At 46.3% G+C, this 16,107-nt stretch overlaps 1 protein-coding gene, 1 non-coding gene and 1 pseudogene across 3 annotated transcripts; 2 read left to right on the top strand and 1 right to left on the bottom strand.

Annotated features, from left to right (window-relative positions):
- Window positions 1-505: 505 nt before the first annotated feature.
- Window positions 506-577, bottom strand: TRNAH-GUG. Its single transcript has one exon. It is a non-coding gene; the product is annotated as a tRNA-His (tRNA).
- A 90-nt stretch (window positions 578-667) lies between these two features.
- On the top strand, window positions 668-6,090 carry LOC119354808 (annotated as a pseudogene).
- Window positions 6,091-6,225: 135 nt separating this feature from the next.
- LOC119354809 (protein MAIN-LIKE 1-like) lies at window positions 6,226-11,199 on the top strand. Of its 2 annotated transcripts, none has more exons than XM_037621551.1 (6): window positions 6,226-6,740; window positions 8,022-8,075; window positions 8,164-8,823; window positions 9,704-9,865; window positions 9,981-10,358; window positions 10,446-11,199. In XM_037621551.1, the coding sequence occupies exons 2-6, from the start codon at window positions 8,031-8,033 to the stop codon at window positions 10,923-10,925; spliced, it is 1,725 nt and encodes a 574-aa protein (XP_037477448.1). In that variant the 5' UTR covers window positions 6,226-6,740; window positions 8,022-8,030; the 3' UTR covers window positions 10,926-11,199. The 2 variants fall into 2 exon arrangements, with proteins under 2 accessions (XP_037477448.1, XP_037477449.1); XM_037621552.1 differs by having other exon boundaries at window positions 8,025-8,075.
- The last annotated feature ends 4,908 nt before the right edge of the window (window positions 11,200-16,107 follow it).

Here is a 16,107-nt window from a genome sequence, read left to right on the forward strand (position 1 = left end):
GTTTGTGCATGGCTAAAAAAGACATAAATGTGTGGCTGTATGTCAGTATTTATTAAATTTTAATTCTCGGTACTTGACTGACTTGGCTCAAATTTTTAGATTGATTGACATGAAGTCCATCATCTTAATTACTCGGTTCTGAAGTGAATAATTCCTCTGGTGCATCTGCTTGGTATGATTTCTGTGAGGATTTAAGAGATAAACGAGTTTGTGCATGGCTATAAACATCAATTTAAGAGATAAACGAGTTTGTGCATGGCTAAAAAAAACATAAATGTGTGGCTGTATGTCAGTATTTATTAAATTTTAATTCTCGGTACTTGACATTTTAATTCTCGGTACTTGACTGACTTGGCTCAAATTTTTAGATTGATTGACATGAAGTCCACCATCTTAATTACTCGGTTCTGAAGTGAATAATTCCTCTAGTGCATCTGCTTGGTATGATTTCTGTGAGGATTTAAGAGATAAACGAGTTTGTGCATGGCTAAAAAAAACATAAATGTGTGGCTGCTGGGATTCGAGCCCAGGTCTCCACGGCCACAACGTGGAATTCTCACCACTAAACTACAGCCACATTTGTGCACATGTAAGCCTGAAAGTCTTTATAACATCAATACAAAGGTGCTGCTCGCTCGATGAGCTTTTCTCCTCGTGGGCCCCGCCTGCTCCATTCTCCACTTTCCCTACTCCGCCTCCACCTCCGCCCAAGCCCCAGGTAAGGAAAAGGAGGTGCCCTAACAGCCTCCGGAGGCGGAGGCGAGCGGCGCGTCACCTACCGCCCCTCCCCGGCGAGCAGGTACTCTCCGACTCCTCGTCATTCTCAACATCCCTATCACTATCGGGCTCGGCTAGACGGAGCCCTTGTTCTTAGATCCATCGATGTCACTTCTCCGTAATCTCAGTATCTCATCCTCGGGTGTTCGTGAATCGTGATTGGAATGCTATGCAAAAAGTAGTCAGCGCAGGTTTAATGCATTGTGTAGTTGTTCCATGCATGCGTGTTCCCTGGTGGCAACTGAACTGATTGCGCCGCCTGACTTACCATTTGCCAAAGTAGTGGTGATTGCTGCGTTCGCCGCGGGTCCGCCTTGCGGTTTGTTCGAATCATCGAGCGTGTGGTGGTGATAACAAGAGCAGCGTGTGGGTTTGGTTGGTTCTTCCGCTGACTTACCTGATTCTTGTGACTTCCCATGGACCATGGTAGACGCATGGACTGTTCTGCATTCTGTTGGTGCATTGTAAAAGGCCTCATTTAGATGGTTGACTGCTTTTCTTTTCCAGAGTTGCCATTTTACTTGGATCAACAAGGCACTGATGGATGCACAATAAATAAATCACACACTTTTCCGTATACCGATAGATATTATGGATATTGTTTCCTTTTCTCATTCGTTTCAATTACGACCCAGCTTTGAAAAGGATTAATCTTACATCTTACGATACATGAAAGATCAACTGTGATGGAATAAGTTGAGTTTGGTTCTGAGATTCCAGTTCATTGACAAACAATGACATGGCGGGATGGAGCCCAAGGGGCGAGAGAGCTGAGATTCATCTCGTGGATTGAATAATGCTGATATCTGGTAGCGCCTTGGAGGATATCGTTCTACGTTTAGGGCAAGATCTGCATATATGGACCTAACTTCAAGCTAACCAAGTTCTGTTCTTAGTCAAATTAAATATGGCAATCAAGTCAAATATTTTATATTCTGAATTTCCAAGACTCTATTTAGTGGTAGTTTGCAGGTGCAGTGCTGTACAAACTAGGGGGAAGGCCACCACCCACCACAACGCCAAACGGAGCCTTTACTCCCCTAGTTCAATATGAGAAGAGTACATAACAAAAATCATGCAGATGGATTTAATTTTGAGGACAAGATTGTACTAACTTCTAAAGTGTAATAATTCTGGATCAGTCTTAAATCTTAATTATGATAAATTTTCTTTTGGATGGGTGAATCTTGCTGTCTTGCATGTGTTTCATCTCTAGCTATTGCGATGATTGACACACAGCACAGTCACCCTGCATGATTTGCTGACCCGGCAGGTTTTCGCGGCACTTATTTATTGTAAGGCTTTTCTAGAAAAAACTTATATTTGACAAAACAAAATCAGTCTGTTTATTGTTTGCCATGTTGTGCCCATTTGCTGGATCTGCTGTGAGAACATTTGAAAATTCATGCTATATCGCCTCATTAAAAGCTGGATCTACCTAGGGGGTGGGTGATAACGTACACACACCAGCAAAGGTTCCATTTTCCGTTTCTCCGTTTGTCACGTGCTTAGACTTTATATTGCATGAAATAGATTGTAATTAGGTCACTTATCCGGTTTCATCGGGATCACGTCCCGCACCCCAAGCTGCCACCCCGAAGAACAACAACCCCCTTGGAGCCTTACTCTTAGAGATGCCGTGATTCTCGTCTCACGACCCTTTTCCTTGGCCTGGTCAAACCCAGGTCCTGGTAACTGTGCTTTACACAACGATTTATCATCAGAGGCTATAGAGCTAACTTGCTTGGAGAAAGGAAATTAGTATCTATGAATATTTACCTTGTGACCATGAGGTTATGGGTTCAAGTCCTGGAAACAGCCTCTTGCAGAAATGCAGGGAAAGGCTGCATGCCAAAGACCCAAAGTGGTCGGACCCTTCCCCGGACCCTACGCAAGCGGGAGCTACATGCACCGGGCTGCCCCCAAAACTTGGCATGATTTGGTGCCAAATCTTGTACCTGGATCATTTACTACAAAAGTTTGAAAGTTATTTTGAGTGTCGCAAATAGTTGCCCTCTTATTTTGTTTTGTTAGACATCTGTTTGTGGACCTTGAAAAGTTGCAACATACTGGTGGCATCTAAAGATGTATCATGCTCATCTCCACAGCTGATTACTTAAGGAAAAAACATTATTATTACTCAGACCGACCTCACTGATATTTCTGCCAAAAAAACAGTAAAAACAAATTCAACATCTGCCACTGTTTAGATTTTGGAACAAATAGTGGCCATGGATGGACCTTTTGTGCATGTGTATGTAATGCACTTTACTTGTGCTTTCCCACTATCCATGAATCATCCTACCAGTGGGAGTGGTGGGTAGTCGGCAAATTATAGGACAGGAAAATGTTCAAAACATACTTTAACTAAAAAATGTATTTCCCATAGACGTTGTCTATCTGAAATTTTGAATTATTGTGTGCTTGACTATATTTATGTTGCACAAGCATCCCTTAACTTATCAGACCCTGTGTGTTATTTTACTGCTCAAAATATTCCGTTAGAAATGGTGTGTAATTGAATCTAGTGATTGCTGGGCATCACTTTCAACAGTTATAAGAAATGGTGTCGCTTGTCATTATTCTGGAATATGCACTCTAGTGTATTGCTTCCAATATGTTGTTTCCTTTTTAATTTTTTTACACATCATTTGTATCAACTGGATCTGCACAAATAACAACATCCCTGTTCGGCCACCTTTTTGCTTAACCATAGTGGATGTGGAACATTTACCTTCAATTTTTTTACCATGTTTTCCAGGATAAGATGAATCCCACAGCTCATGATCAGACAACACAGCAACAAAAACCAAATGGCCGAAGAGCAGTTGGTAGCTCGCAAACCTGGACAGTATGTGGCTCTTTCCTCCTCCATTTCACTCGGTCGTCATGAGGAAAAATATGTACTGACAAGCTCTATTTTCTACAGCGGTATGGTGTTCTGCTACCAAGCCAGCAGACACGGAAGCTAAAAGAATGGATTCTAACTGATGAACAACAACAAGTAGTCAATGCTAGTGGTCTTGGACATCTTGCTCTTACGACAGGATTTACCATTGACCGTTCCTTGCTTACAGCCTTCTGTGAGAGATGGAACAACGAAACAAATACTGCACATTTCATGGGATTTGAAATGGCACCGTCTCTCCGTGATGTATCATATATTCTAGGAATCCCAGTGACTGATCATGTGGTGACGGCAGAACCCATCGGTGATGAAGCTGTGAATCGCATGTGCTTGCATTACTTAGGAGAGAGCCCTGGAAGCGGAGAGCAACTATGTGGATTGATCAGATTAACCTGGTTGCACAGGAAATTCCATCAACTGCCAGAAAACCCCACCATCAATGACATTGCATTCAGCACCCGGGCGTACCTTCTATATTTGGTTGGCTCCACCTTATTTCCCGACACAATGAGGGGATTTGTATCCCCAAGATACCTACCACTTTTGGGGGATTTCAGGAAGATACATGAGTATGCTTGGGGGGCTGCAGCCCTTGCTCATTTGTACAGAGGATTGTCTGTCCAGTAACACCAAATGCTACTACCCAGTTTCTCGGCGGTGCAACTTTGCTCATGGTATTGTCTCTTGTGTATTTAGTGTTATATGTGTAGCTTTGTGCCATCTTGATCACTAACTAGAGATTTGCCTTGTTATCTCTAGCTTTGTGCCATCTTGTTCAATAATTAGAGATTTCCCTTGTTATCTCTAGTTTTGTGCCATCTTGTTCACTAATTAGAGATTCCCCTTGTTCCTACAAGGCTTGGATTTATGAGTATATTCCTTTGACTCAACCCCAACAAAAGAATCAGAACACGTTGCTGCCCCGGGCATGCCGATGGAACTTTGGAGGAACAACACGTGGGCAGAGAAAGAAAGTTATGGAATGGAGAAAGGATTTCGAGCAGCTTCAGTTGTCCGATGCAAGTGCAAATTACCTATTTTATAATTTATTCCTACAAATGAACTGCTGTTGAATTAATTTCTTAATCATTTCTTCAGGTCAACTGGAATCCTTACAAGGACATAAATCCAGCGATTGTTCCAGGATATTGCATCGCAGCAGATAACATTTGCCACTCTCGGACATGGCTAATCAGCTTTAACATAAAAGAGGTGTATGTACCTGACCGGTTCAATAGGCAGTTTGGGAGGGAGCAAGGTCGCCTCTATCAGGTGCCAATGTGGGCAAGAAGAACTTGGAGTAAGGGGAAAGACTGGAGGGTTGAGTATGCTCGTGAGATTGAGGACTTCCATCAATTGGTTGGTTGTCGTTTTATCCCTTCTACGGAAGCTAACATAAACTCCCTCCCGAATGAGTCTATAGCTGGACAGAGTACTACCAGATGCAGCCGGAATGCATCTCAAAACTTCTCTATGATGGTAAGGCCCCAATAGGAATCTATTTTCTTTGTACATTTTTAGTATATGAGGTGATCCTTGATGCGATCATCGGTTGTGGGGTGTAGGTTGAAGATTTAAAGAATGATCTCCCGGTAATTGATCGTTATCTGGAGGGACAGGTGCTCCCCGTGGAGGTTGCAAGCTTCCTAGAGAGGGTGAGTACGATGATCAAAACTTACTTCCCACCGCAGAGCAATGAAAGGAAAGACGAAGCAGCTCAGAGCAAGAATGTCAGAGCAAAGAATCCAAGAAAGAGGGTGAGAAAACCTTTGCTCTCTGAAGATCCTTCAAGCCCTCAGGATTCTGTGGTAGACCGGTATGCAGGTGCGCTGGTGCCTTATCAGGCTAGCAAGTGTGACAGGGTGTTGGATGGCACCGTGCCTCTGCTAAACAGAGGGGAAGCGTTGAAGGAAAACGAGGTGATGGATCCCTGGCAAATGTCGCATTTGACAGCAGAGTCGTCTTCGTCTGGAGACTCGAGCTTGCCGGAATCAAGGAGGCGGGGGTGTGAGGAATCCGGAACCCCGAGGAGCAACCAGGGGGTCCGAAGGAGTGGAAGGATGTGCGTGCAGCTCAAGATGTTCAAGCACAGGGACGGGGTTGGGGCCGAGGAGACCAACCCGATCTTCCTCTGATAAGGGAGTGACGCTGCCCGTCGTTTGGTCTTGGGCATTGTACAAAGTAGCGGACCTGTTGTCGCGCTGCCGCAGACAGTTTACTGTTTTATGTAGCGTTTGCAGGCCTTTGGTCGTGGTGAGTGAAAACCTAGCCTTTGGCATGCGTGTGTGCACACATGAGTCGTGTAGGCTGGTAGGGCTAGGTGGATGCTGCGCAACCTTTGTGGCGTATGCGCCGGATTGGATGTGCTATCTATCCTCTCCAGTTAATCTGCGGTACTTGCGTTTTGGTGGTGGTGTGCTTTGTGGCCCTCTGTGTTTTCTTTGCGCGGTAGATATGCACAAGTGCAGGCCATGACAGAATGCCAGGATAGGATGTTGCACCAAGTAGATAGAGCAGTATCACGTGCGGTGGTCTCTCAGAATTTCATGTTGGGGGCACGCCCAATCTTGAATTTTGAGAGGAAAAAATGTCGCAGTCATGGCCGGGTGAGAATGCAGGGAAATTACCGTGTGCCGGATGGCTTTGGCATGCCCCCTACTCCTACTCATCAACAAGAAGCAATCTGAAGGAGAAAGTGGCGAGGCAGCCGTGAGTGGGCGAGGGACGCGGTTGGTTGTCAAGTAGGGCTGGTAGCACCATTCGGGAATTGCCATAAATTTGGACTGCTCTACAGAAAAAGAGGGAGCGAGCTTGCAATGCATGTTGTCCTGGTTGCCACGTTTCGGCTTCACGGGCGTCCACTGGAACCCCATGTCAGCGCGAGCCTTTCCTTTCCCAAAGGAGCCAGAGTCAGGCCAGTCATAATAATATACGTATGACCGCCAAGAGAAGAGAAGAGCAGAGCAGAGCAGTCCGTTCGTCGCCAAAAACCCGCTGGCCGCTGCCCTTGCCCATTCCAGTCTGCACTTCCTTCGTCTTCCTGCGATTCACCCTGGTTTGCTCTCTCCCTCTCTCGATTGTATTAGCGTTTCAGTTCAGTTTCTTTTTCCGTCTAGGATCGTCCTTTTCTTCTTTTTGAATAAAAGGGTTCGTCTAGGATCATCATCTGCTCGTGATTGACTAACTCGACTAGAGTTCCTAATTCTCGTCGTAGATCTCTCCTTCGCCAGCCCCCATTCACTTCTCCTGATTAGGGTTCTCGGGGTTTTGGCCCCCCTTCTTTCCCCCCTCAAGCTTGCGTGCTGCCATGGTGGCGGGGTTTGAAGCCGGAGGATACGCTTGTCCAGCATCTTCGCTCTACTCGAGAAAAAAAAAGGCTTTACAAGGCGAAATCCGTAATGGCCAGATGCGTTTCTCTGGTATTTTGTGACACCGGTTTCTCATCTTATTTTGCTGCGGTGTACTAAATGGCTGGATCATCTTCTTGATCTGGCGCAAGTATCAACTTAGGGCTTGCTTCTCTTCCTCCGGTGTATAGTCAATTTAAAGGAGTAGTGAATTTCTTACACTAGTTGCATAATAGTGCATCTTTGTGTTTATTTCAACTATGGCCTTCTTTCCAACTCGTTTTTCAAAAAGAGAGCAAAAAAAAAAAAAAACTATGGCCTTCTTTGGCTGGTTGGTTAGTAATAGTACGCTCCTTTTCTTTTACCTTGGGTGTCTGTCGCCTGTCAACCGGTCTGAATCTTATTCTTGTGCCAATGTAGGCAAGGCATATCACTGTGAACACACCATCATGAATAATTTTGCTGACGCCGTATTTCAAGGAGTTGACTCACTGCAGTCGTTTATGCTTTTATGGAATTCTGGTTTCCATGCCATTGTCTTGTCTCACATTCTTGTTGATTACAATCTGTATTTGCTTGCCCTTTTACCATTCAAACTCTCAACAATTGGTTTTGATAATTAAATGCAATTTAAAGGCCAAACCATTGAAAGTCTGAAATCTACATTCTTCCCAACTTCCTGTTACCGCACATCATCTATGCTCTGTTCAGACCTTCCATTAATTTTTTATTCTAACAATAGATCATGTCTCTGATTCTTATTTTGCATACACTTATTACATAACTCTTCAGTCTGCCCCCCTTCCTAAACATTTACTGTAGTTTTGTCGTTGTTGATGTTTTCTCTTTTGGACTTTGTGGTTGTTTTATGGCCTGTAAGCTTTTATCCTCTCATAATATAACACATGCAGCCCTCGTGCATGGTTTGAATTTTTTCTTACCGTGTTTTGTTCCATTTGAAATAACTATGGTGTTTTATCTCTATGCAGCAGAACTAAATGGAATCCTCGGAGGCGGTACCAACAGGCAAAGGTCGCAATCAGGTAGTTATCTTCATAAATCAAGTGACACCAATTTGCCAAACCTTCCTTTGGTTCTTGCATGTATAACATGCGGTGCTTAATCATGCAGGAAGCTCGTGAACTATCACTGTGCCAGACGACGGAGGAGCTCAAGACATGGAATCTGAATGAACGGCAGCAACAGTTAGTCGACGCCAGTGGGCTCGGAAATCTGAAATACATGGGAGATCTGGCCATCAACCGCACTATGCTCAGGGTATTTTGCGAGCTTTGGAGCAAAGAAACAAACACAGCAAGGTTCCATGACTTTGAAATGGCACCATCACTCAGGGACACTGCCTACATACTGGGAATTCCGATCATAGGCCGTGCGGTGACCACCGGGGCTGTGCTCAACATGTCGTCAGAAGAGCTGCTCCTCCAATACCTTGGCCGAGTTCCTGGTTCAAAGGACTGCAGGGGTAGCCGTGTGAAGCTCTCTTGGTTACACTCCAAGTTTAGTCAGCTCTCGGAGCATCCCACTGATAAAGAAATTGCGTGCAAAACAAGAGCATATCTCTTGTACTTGATTGGAGCAACCCTGTTTTCAGACAAAGACAAGGGCTATGTCTCTCCAAAGTACTTACCACTCTTGTCGGACTTTGACAAGGTACGAGAGTACGCATGGGGCACTGCTGCTCTTGCTCATCTTTACAAGGCTCTCTCTGCATTAGCGTCTTCTCACTCTATTGCCAGAAAAAGACTATTCGGCAGCGCCACTCTGCTCATGGTATGTGAACTCTCATTTATCAGGGTCAAATCTTACTTCGGTCATTTTCTTCCAGTTCTATTTAACTTCGCAAACCCTTCTTCTTTGTTGAATAAAATTTTCGCCTTAGGTTTGTGTGAAACAGTGATAATGTTACTGTAGACTAATTTATTTTCAAACAATGGGCACTAGCACGGTAGCACCCATGGCATTTTGATCATTAATGGATGGCAAGCCTCACCAGCGGGTGTGCTGAGCCTGCACCCCACACCGAGTGATGCTCGGTTCTCTAATGTTACTGCAAACAGAAAATAACTATGTATGCATGCACAGTGGAATAAGAGCTGAAAAGGCACAAGTGAGATGATACATTCATACAATTGAAAAAAGGAATTGGATGTTAGGAAAGAATGAAATGCCTTTTGTCCTTCATAGACTCTTTGCAAATAAAGTTGTTTTGGCCTTCTGGGTTCTCGCTCTACTGTTACATTGTGAAAAAAGATTACAATGTATTTTTTTTAGCTCTTAGCATTATGAAGAAATATTACAATATGTTTTTGAGAATATCGATGATGCTACATTCACAGAGAAATATGAACAGGAAAAGGAAAATGTGATCTAATTGCATGTATTTGATATACAGAACATGTATAAAGTTTTCACAATTGGATGTTGTCTAAGAATTTACAGAGCTGCTCATGGTTGACACTTGACACTTCTTAAAACGAGAAAGAATTTCAACAGGAGAATGACAATTGGTAAAAAAAAAACATTGGATGATTGGAAAGAATAAAATGTTTCCTTTTTTTCGAGTATTCTTTTTAAAATCAAGTTGTTCTAAGTTGTGACACTGCTTCAGTATGGAAGTGTTCTAATGTATCTTTTCAGTTTCTGTGCAAAGGGGTGGATATATGAATATATTCCAGCGATGCGCCCTGAAATGGAGGATGATCCAGCACTTGTCGTCCCACGAGTATGCAGGTGGGCCGGGCACGCAATATCCCAACCAGCAAAGGAAGCTTCAGATATCAGAAAAGCTTTCAGTCAGCTTCGAGTTTCAGATGTGAGTTTCCCTTTCGGTAATTCGTAGCCATACTTTATCCTTTGTTAGTTATTATTTATTACTTGGCATTTGGATATATGAATTTATTTCTGATAATGCAAGTATTTTATCTTAGGTGAACTGGGAACCTTACAAGGGTATGGATCCTGCATCTATTCCCAACATCTGCTCGGCACCCGATAGCATCTGCTTCTCCAGAACATGGCTGATCAACTTTAACGTGAGGGAAGTATATCTCCCAGATCGATTTGCTCGTCAGTTTGGTCAAGAACAGCATCCGGCCGGCGATGTTGGTGGGTTCCAGCGACATCAGTGGAACGCGTCAGTGGATTGGAGCCTGGAGTATGCATCAGAGATCAAACATTTCGAGCAGTTGATCAATGCTACTCGTCCTGATCATACAGCAGTTGCTGCCACTTGTAAAACGACTGAGGATGTTTTTACGCCAGCGAGCACGGCACGAGAATTTCCTGGTCTCAAATTGCTTGCAGTGGTAAACTCTGGTCCATAAAGGTAATGCTTATGAGGGCAAGCTTTGTCCACAGTCTAAGTGACCTATCATTCATTCATATAATTGTAGGTGGAAAGCATCAAGAAGGAGCTCCCAACCATCACGCGATTTCTGGAGCAACGGTCACTTCCCGTCGAGGTAGCCACGTCGTTTGCTCGGATCCATGAACTACTGGAGGATTCTCACTTGAAGGAAGGAAATGCCGCAGTGGATGCTGGGGGCGAGGGGACCTCTGAGTTGACTGCACCGCACCCTCCTGCCATTCCACCGCATGGGCCTGTGCCTGATGAAGCGGTGCAGAACGGCAGCGATCATCCTGCGCCGGAATGCTGTGACAAGCCGACGGGGGAGGAGGAGGAGGAGGAGGGAGACGGCAAGGCGGGGGAAGAGGAGGCATCGGAAGGGAGCGAGGACAGTGAGGAGGACGGAGGCCATAAGGGGCGGAAGCGACCGCCGCTTCGGAGGAGCAATCGAAGCTGCGTGCAGGCCAAGAGGTTCAAGAACCGGGGAGGGAAAGGGTCCCAAGCCTCTGACCCCATCGTGCTGTGACTGCTGCATTCATCTGCTCACTCCGTGCCATAATATAAGAGCGTTTTCAACACTACTTATATTATGGGACGGGGGAGTACCATTTTATTGCCGGATATTACATTGCAGTGATTTGTTACGCTCAGATTTATACCGGGACGTCGACGGCTAGATACCCACACGGGCCATTTCCCCTCTTAGCCACTTGCAAGAACTAGTGAGATTTGCTTTGGCTGAATAAGAGTCATCGGTAGCTGAATAATGTGAGCGAAACGAGCTATTAGAGCATGGTTAATAGTATAGCCAACTTGCTCTTAGTCATTAACTTCTTTTTCCGAGATATGCCAATGACGTATCGTATTTTTATAAAAAGAAGAAAGCATTGTTTATAAAAACCCATGGTAGGATGCAAACATCGCAACAGGTACATCAACACCAACCAAAAAAGAAAAGGCCTACTCTCCCACGAATCTAGTTAACCCCGCTACTCTAACTCCGGCAATTTTTCATATTTTGATCTATTCCAAAATTTGCTGCACCAAACTAGTGGGTGTTCTAACTTGCTCAACTCAATTGAACACTCTTGCGTACCTTTGCTTCCAGAGATGCCAAGCGGTTGCAATGACGAACGAGTCAAAACCCCTCTTGTCCATCTCGCGAAAGTTTGCACGGGTCCTCTCCCACCATTCCATGAAGGAGTCATCTTCCTTCGGGATGTGTATGTTAACCCGCAAGCTGTCAAAACAACCATGCCACACCCGCCTCGCGTAAACACGTTGTGCCAATATATGTATGGTCCACGGTGTCCTCCTCCTGAAGACAAGTGTAACAAGCAGAAGGAGCATCCGGAAGTACATGCCTGAAAGCGCACGTTATCTCCCAGATGGGAGGGTGGGGTGGTGTGAATGAGAGATTTTTAGAAATTCGTCAAACTCTGAAGAATTTGACGAAGACCAGAGGGGGGGTGAATGGGAGATTTTTAGAAATTCGTCAAACTCTAAAGAATTTGACGAAGATCAGAGTGAAGAAATAGAAACACAAGGGAAACTAAGTCATCACAGAATCAGAGTACATGCAATCAGGATACGTAAGAGTGAAGAACATGCAATCATACAATCATGAAGAATATGAACTGAGGAAATGAAAGATAGAGTGATGAAATTCTTCAGTTCAAATTCGTCAGAGCATAGATCACAAATTCTTCAGCGGCGGAATAATGTAAAAGAGGGTGAGGAATTTGAAATCAGGTTGGCTCGGTGAAGACAATGCAATTTGGTAGACTACTTCCAGTTGCTGCATCAACTGTACGTCTGGTTGAGGTGGCTGAGTCGCAACTCAGAGGACACACAGTCCTTACCGTATTCCTCTTGAGCTAAGCATACCTCGCCCAATCACTCGTTGTAAGTCTTCAAGGTAGACTTCCAAAACCTTCACAGACTTGTTCACCGGCACACTGCAATGACTCTTGGTGTACTCAGAACTTGACGCCTAACCGTCTGGAAGAATAACAATCTTCGAAGGTAACAGGCGTCGGATCACACAGATCAATCTCTTCAGTGATGCTCAATCACTTTGGCTCTGGGTTTTTCCTCACTTAGGATTCTCTCAAAGTCGTCAGAGGATGGGTTGCTCTCAAATAACAAGTGTCAAGTTTTCTTGGAGCAGCCAACCAACAAGTGGTTGTGGGGGGTGAGGGAGTCCTGGACTAGGGGGTCCTCGGGGTGCCGGCTCATCTCACGTGGGTCGGATTGTTGGGCCGCACCATGTCCGGACCGAAGACACTTGTGCCTTGGTGTGTACCCCAAGTCAAGATGGAAGATCCGGTGTTTCCTTGATGTAACCGATTATCTATAAACCCTAGTACCCCTGGTGTCTATATAAACCAGGGGGTTTAGTCTGTAGAGGCTAGGAGAACAATTGCCATCCTACTAGTTGGGTTTAGTTCCTCCGATCTCGAGGTAGATCAACTCTGTAATCCCCATATACACAAGCAATATAATTAAGCTGGATGTAGGGTATTACCTCTCAGAGAGGGCCCTAACTTGGATAAATATCGTGTTCTACGTCCCTTGTTCCCCATCGATCCAAGATCCACAGTTCGGGACCCTACCCGAGATCCACCAATTTTGACACTGACATTGGTGCTTTCATTGAGAGTTCCGCTGTCAGATCGTCAAAGGGTTGATGGCTCTCCTGATCATCGGAGACGGCATCAAACACTAGGGACATCTTCATCCCGGGCAACTTTTCGCGTTCGGCAGCAACTTCCTGCACGCCGACTCGACTGGTCATCTCAACTAGGTCGACATCTTCGCCCCCGAGCAGCAAGTCAGGTTTGGCAACCTTGAGTATGTCACCGACGCTCGGGGCGATCTGATCTTCACGGGCTTTTTGGCCGTACCTTCAACAAAAACGACCTCCTAAGCATTGACTTTGGGACCTCTCCCTGGTCCGATCTCCGGATCGGCCCCTGCCGTGCTATCGGCCTCGAGCTCAGAAACACTACCCACGTCTGAAGACCAGGAATCAATCCTATCCGGACTCTCCCTCCCTATTGTGGAGTCGGCCTCGAACCTTCAGGGGATTTCGGCGTCCGAAGATGGGGATCCAACCCCAGCCGAACTCAGCTTCTTAATTATGGATGCGGCTTTGAGCCCCGACACTGGCATGGTATCCGAAGATCAGGGTCTGGCCCTGGCCGAACTCGTGCCCCACTCCACTATCACGACAGGGGTCAACCTCGAAGAGGCCTCATACACCGACCAGGCTAGCCTTGCCTTACTAAATGAGGCGCTGGATCAGACCCAGATGATGACTATTGTTGACGGCCAGTCCTCGACTCACGCTCAACGGAGCCTTGAGACAAGCCATAGGGAATTTTACGTCCCACCCACCACCCACCTCATAGCCACTATCAAGGACTTAACCGACACGCTGGATTATGCCTCCGAGGAGGATGACGAGATGGACGACGATGGCGAGGCCACGGCCCCTCCCGCCACTGGCCGATGGACGGCCACATCCACCCACAACATTTACATGGTGGACACCCCCAAGGACGAATGTGACGGCACCAATGGTGACGACACCCCCAGAAGGGATAATAAACTAGGGGAGGAGCCCCCCAAGCGCCGGAGGCAACGATGATGCTCCAAGGGGCGACGAAGCAGGGAAAGTAACACGGGCACCGCAGGCGACGACACCCTGGACAATGCGAAGACCTCGGTGACCCTGCCCCCAAACACCAATCTGATGGCTTAGAGGGGCATGAGGGTCAGCATACTCCCGATGACCCCAATGATTCCGAAGATAGCAATTATATGCCCCTCTTCGAAGAGGAGGTTAGCCTTGGACCTGAGGACTTTATCGTCCCAGAAGATCCATTGGGGCAAAAGTGATTGAAGCAACAACTAATGGCTACCACGCGAATCTTGAAGAAGAAGCAACAACAGATAAAAGCCGAGCAAGACACCCTCAACGACAGTTGGACGAAAGTCCTAGAAGCTGAAGACGGGTATGGCTATGAACAACAGACAACGAGCTACCCCAAGCGCAAACTATTGCCACAATTCGACGACGAGGCCTTCGAGCCCGTACCGCCTAGACGGACTCAAGGTGACCAGCCCGACCGCCCCCCTTGAGGAAGGGACATGCCGTCTGGAGAGCCCGAATACTCACCTGCTCCCCCTCACCATAAAGGCAAGGAGGCGGCACAACCAGCATATCAATACAATCTGTGACACGATCTGACCGCTAGAGTGGGTTAGTCAATGTCCATTTACGGATCAAGAGACTACCCTCACGAAAGAAGAAACAGATACCAAGCATGGCTCGACCAAAACGATAGAGCTCCGATCAACGCTGGGCACGGATGGATTCTTAGGTTCGACGCGACGTGGCACGAATAAGGGGCGCCACTCACCCAGTGTGCTTCACAGATGAGGTGATGCAGCACCAATTCCCAAAAGGGTTTAAACCCATGAATATCGAGCCATACGATGGTACTACAGACCCGGCCGTGTGGATCGAGGACTTTCTTCTCCACATTCATATGGCACGAGGAGACGACCTTCACGCTATCAAATATCTGCCATTAAATCTCAAAGGACCAGCCCGACATTGGTTGAGCAACCTCCCCGAAGACTCCATAGGGAGCTGGGAAGAGCTAGAGGATGCCTTTTGAGCCAACTTTCAAGGCACCTATGTCTGGCCTCCAGACGTCGATGACTTGAGCCATGTGATCCAACAGCCCGGGGAGTCAGCTTGATAATTCTGGAATCGGTTCCTTACTAAAAAGAATCAGATAGTTGACTACCCGGATGCCGAAGCCATAGCTGCGCTCAGGCACAATATCCGGGATGAATGGCTCCCGCCAGCTTGGCCAAGATAAGCCAAATACAATGGCGGCTCTTACCTCCCTTATGACCCGCTTCTATGCCGGTGAAGATCGTTGGTTGGCTCATAGAAGCACCAACCCAGAAGATCCTGCCACTTCGGAAGTCCGGGACAGCAATGGAAAACCATGCCGCAACAAAAAATAAGCGGCAACACAATGGCACCAAGGCCAATGACACAACAGTAAATGCCGGATTCCGTAACTCCAAGTCAGGGCTGAGAAAAAAGCCCTCTAAAGGAAATCAGGATGGACCCACCAAGTTGGACGTTATCTTGGACATGCCATGCCAGATACACGACACCGCAGAGAAGCCCACCAATCACACCAACCATAATTGTTGGGTAATTAAGCAGCCCAGTAAAGCAACAGCCAAAGACGCGGGCAAAAGCTCCTGCGGTGAGGATGACGAGGAACCTCGCAGGCCGAACAATGGAGGACAAAAACAATTCCCTCCTGAGGTTAAAACAGTAAATATGATCTATGCCACTCATATACCCAAGAAGGAGAGGAAGCGTGCACTTCAGGATGTCTACGCCATAGAGTTGGTGGCCCCGAAATTCAGTTGATGGTCGGGATGTCCGATCACCTTCAATCGCAAGGACCACCCAACCAGTATCCGTCATGGTGGATCGGCGGCTTTGGTTCTCGACCTAATTATTGGTGGCTACCACCTTACCAGAGTCCTTATGGATGGCGACAGTAGCCTCAACCTGATCTATGAAGATATAGTAAGGAAAATGATAATTGACCCGTCAAGGATCGACCCCAGCGGCACCACCTGTTGGGAAACGTAGCAATTCAAAAAAT

Source organism: Triticum dicoccoides, chromosome 2A, assembly GCF_002162155.2.
Source record: "Triticum dicoccoides isolate Atlit2015 ecotype Zavitan chromosome 2A, WEW_v2.0, whole genome shotgun sequence".
Classification (NCBI taxonomy): domain Eukaryota; kingdom Viridiplantae; phylum Streptophyta; class Magnoliopsida; order Poales; family Poaceae; genus Triticum; species Triticum dicoccoides.